Here is a 4633-nt window from a genome sequence, read left to right as displayed (position 1 = left end):
ATATTTTAGTACAACCCCATCCGTTTGTGAAATTTTTTTTCTTCTAATATATATATTGAATCCTTTAACTTCTAACTCCTAGTGTAAATCTTTTCTATCAGAATATATTTTAAGTTTCTTTGAAGAATTCTTTGGAGGATGCTTGCGATATGCTACATAGCTATATTCTAGCTTTCGGTATGAATCTGAAATACTAGTATCATTTGTTATAAATGATTTAATTAATATGTATCACTTTCAAATTTTTATGGACGGATTCGATATGGAATTATGGAACATTTTTTATGAGAATGAAAGCAAATAAAACAAAGAAATTTCAAAAATGTTCTACTTAATCTTTACAAAATTTAAGTTCTAATCGACTTTAGTCTATGTGAAATGCCTTTCTTCCTCTATCTCAACGTTTATTATCAATTAAGTATTAATGGCTCTAATAAAGCTTTGCATTATAGAAAATAAAAACTATATAATTTTAATTTAGAGATCTAAATATTATTCCGACAAAATCCGACTTCATGACTCAGTTTTATTTCTTATACATATGTAGACTTTCACCAAATCCCTTTGATATAAAAAATTGTGCTATTTAAATACTTAAATGCTTTTATTAATTTTTATCATTTTTTATTTTTTCTACGACTTTCTGATAAAAATATTAGACATTATTGTCGCCTTAAGAAAATATTGTAAATTTTTATCATTTTACACATTCCAGTCAGTATTAGAAATATTTAATTTTATCAAACATTGTGTATATTAATATGTATCTAATAAGTTTCGAAAAGATATAAAAAGCAAGATACTTTTATGACATCATAATAAATTATAACAATAATAAAAACTGAGAAAAAATATTTACATTCATTAATTTAATTTTAATTTAGCGACTTTGAGGTGTTTTTTAATTGCTGGAACTATGAGAGAGAATCGCTAATTGCATTTGATAAACAGTTTTGCGACACAAAATATTTATTTTTAATGAAAATAAATATAGAAAATAAATTATAATGTTTAAGATAATAAATTATAATTAAATATATGAAATTATACATAGAAAACACTAATAATAATGACATAAAATCTATAATTAACCATATTTAACTAAAATCTTTTAAATATTGTCTTTATTTGCAGTTTGAATTTAATTGCGGTAACTGTCAAAATCGTTGGAAAAAACTAGAAAGCAAGAAAATGGCTGACACCATTAACAAACCAAAATTGCAATTACGTACCGGCGTTTCAGTAAACGGCGACAAAACACCATCACCGGCGACGAAGCTCTTAATTAATCATGGTAAACCCAATTTCACCATTTCGCGTAGTAACAAGTTGCAACAAAATGGCGACAGCAACGACAGTAACAACAACAATAACAACGAAAATGGGTACACAAATGGCAACAACATTAGCAACGACTTTATTGTGAAGAGTACCAAATTCAACGGGGTCTTCAAGCCTGCCAATGTTACCGTAGAGAAACAAGTGTCCACTGAAAATGAGGGCATCAAAGTAGTGCTTAGGCCGACAAAAGTCACGGAATCTGTAGCAGTGAATAACGGCACACAAGAAAATGAGGCTGCCAAAGTAGTGCTAAGACGAGCCAAAGTTTCAGAACCCGCTCTTAAAGATGGTGAAGATGACTCTGTGCCTGAATTTATACGTAGACAACGCAGAATACAAGAACGTTTGACTAAAGAGAATATTTTGGATTTCGAAAATAGACGTAGCGGTTACTTTACACATGTAATGATATCGCCTACTGCTACTACAGCTAATCGCACATCTTTTGTTGAGACTATGTCAAGTCCAGCTATAGTGCCCGCATTAGAAATACCACCACCAATTCCAAAGGCGCGTATTGACCCATCAACATTGTTAGAAGAGGAAGAAGAGAAGGTTGTAGATCAACGAGCAGAAACAATCGTACCAGTCGCAACAAATGGTTATATCAATGATGAGGAAGAGGTTGCTAAAGCTATAGAGGAAGTTAATAAAGCTGTAGCTGGTGAAGATGATGATAAAATAATTGAACTCGAGCAAGAAACCGGTGAAGTGAAAGAAGAAAGCCATGAAAGGGTATTAGAGATCCAAGCTGAAGAAAAACCTACTGCTCAACCAGTAGTTGATGCAGTAGTTGTTGCTGTCACAACTGCAGCAGTCATTGATGAACCAACCAAGATTGTAGAAAACGAAGAAACTGGTAAACCTGCAGTGATTGAAACAGCAGTGTGCATTGACGAATCGAAGAAAGAAGAAACAACTTACGAAAATGCAACAACAGAAGCGGAAGCAATACGCGCTACTGTAGCAGCCGTGGCCACTTCCTTGCCAATTGAGGAAGTTGCAGTTCAAGTTGAAGAAACACATCAAAATGGACATGTTGAAGAAGTCAAACACAGTGTACAAGTCGATGAGCATAAGCAAAACGGTGAGCCAGAGGTAACCATTTTACACACTAATGGCGTCGATGGACCCAGTATACCAACACCGGATCCAAGCGGTGCATTAGGCGTTAATTTTGAACCAAAAACTGTTGTATCCTTTTCCAAAGATTTGTCAAGTGAACCCAATAAATATCCCGATACGGTGAAGGTGGTAAAAGATGGTGAAGTTGTGACTAAAGAAACAAATGAAGATTTGAAAGACCTAGCTAAACTGAAGTTTGATATTCAAGCGGATGAAAAGGATGTACAAGTAACACCTGTTTTAAGAACGGAAGAGAATTAAATGAAAAGGATATGTATAGTGGCTAGCAGTAGTGTAATTAGTTTATTTAATCTTATTATTCAATGACTTTTTAAAAGTTATTAATTGCAAAAATTTTATTAACTTTTATTCAATATGGTGTGTATATGTTGAATACAGCGCAAGAAAGGGACAACAGTGCAAGACAGTTTAAGCAAAACTAAGGACCTCAAGTTATTTTTCGTTACGCACATCACAATGTATATAAGCAAAACTTCGGCGTAATTGTTTACAACGAACATAGTCCATTTTATCCTATTATATATTACATATTATTTAATTATTATAATTATTACATACTTTAAGTCTAGAGTTGCCAAAATATTAAATTTATTTTAACTATTATAAATTATTCGTGTACATTATGGTATACATACATATATATGTATTTAATATACGCTATATACAGAATATATGCATCTTGTGCAATATAAACAGTATCTAGATGTTGTTTCTAAAATCTTTGTTGATTGCATTGGTATTTGTACATTTTTTTAAACTAAATGTTTCATTTTAATAAAATTAATACATTTTAAAACATTTTATTTTTTTACATAAATTTTGTTATTAAAAATATTAAAATAATATATTTGAAATGGAAATACATAAATAAATATATTTTAATAAATAAATATAGTAATTTAAATATATATTTTATAAAAACAATAAATATATATATAATAAAATATGTAATTACATATTAAACTGTTAAAATTTAATTTTAACTATTATACATTTATTCATAAAAACCGTAAATAAAAAGGTATATATAATTAAATCTAAATCAGCTTTATCATTTTATTGGATTTTTAAAACATTTGTTTTTTATTGGATTTGAGACATGTTTTATCGCAAAGTATATGAGATAATTAAATACAAATAAATAATTTTAATAAGAAATATGAAAATAATTTATTTATTAAAAATAATATGTTCTATAACGAAACTGAAATCTTTTTAATATTTGAACACGTCATCGATATCAGATATGGGTAACTCTTAACTGCGAGTAAACAAGCATTACGAAGATATTAGGTCTGTTCCACGAGCTACTCATAGTAAAACATGAGTAAAACAGAAGTAAAATTTGCACAAAAATACTTGAAAATTTGCTGGTGGAACGCGCTTGTGTATACACAGTGTTTACTCAAAGTTACTATGAGTAGCTCGTGGAACAGATCTAATAGGTCTGGCAAATAATTCGGCTATAATCGCATAACAACAAACCAACTGATTGGTCTTGACCCTCTCTTGGCCCTCTCTTTGTTTAGGACATATAATTATTGTAAAAATAGCGTATTAATAGATACACATGCCGATCATATAGGGGTTTTTTTTAACGACTATTCTCAAAATTTAAGTCAGAGAAGCGTAAAGGAAAACTGCTCATCTGTTTTGTTTGTTTCGTAGGGCCAAAGTACATTCCGGAATAGAAATATAAAATGATATAAAAAAATTTGATCAAATAATATAATTGCATATAGTCTTATAGACAAATAATTATGTATTTATATCATGACTGCATGTGACTTCAACATATAAATGGATCCAATAATATGAATTCGTACGCAGAAGCAGCGTCTTGGTTATCTCACTTCGATAACTTAAACTGTTCTTAAGCCCCTTTATTATTTTTTTGGCTAAAGGGGATAAATAAATATACGAGTATTAACGTTGTTGTAAAGAAATATAGAGTGATAAGTGAAAATAAAATGAAGGAGTGTAAGAACATAAAACGGGAGTGTAAATGGAAAGAATAGAGATCTGGTTGTTAATCAGGTTATTAAGTAAAAAATAAAACTGAACGCAGAAAAGACTCGGGCAATTTTTATTACCAGGAAGCGCCGACAAGCTCCCAGAAAATTAAAGGTAGTAGAACAAGAAATAG

General features: G+C 30.1%; 1 protein-coding gene across 1 annotated transcript; it reads left to right on the top strand.

The window, feature by feature from the left end:
- Nucleotides 1-1132: 1132 nt before the first annotated feature.
- On the top strand, nucleotides 1133-3059 carry LOC119682842 (putative uncharacterized protein DDB_G0292292; the record flags this gene model as incomplete). The annotated part of the gene is given in 1 exon segment (XM_038096364.1): nucleotides 1133-3059. A coding segment is annotated over 1 exon segment (1536 nt). The 3' UTR covers nucleotides 2728-3059.
- Between the last annotated feature and the right edge of the window lie 1574 nt (nucleotides 3060-4633).

Source organism: Teleopsis dalmanni, chromosome 2, assembly GCF_002237135.1.
Source record: "Teleopsis dalmanni isolate 2A chromosome 2, ASM223713v2, whole genome shotgun sequence".
NCBI classification, from domain to species: domain Eukaryota; kingdom Metazoa; phylum Arthropoda; class Insecta; order Diptera; family Diopsidae; genus Teleopsis; species Teleopsis dalmanni.
The sequence above is the reverse complement of the archived record's forward strand: the minus strand, read 5'-3'. Positions and strand labels throughout refer to the sequence as shown.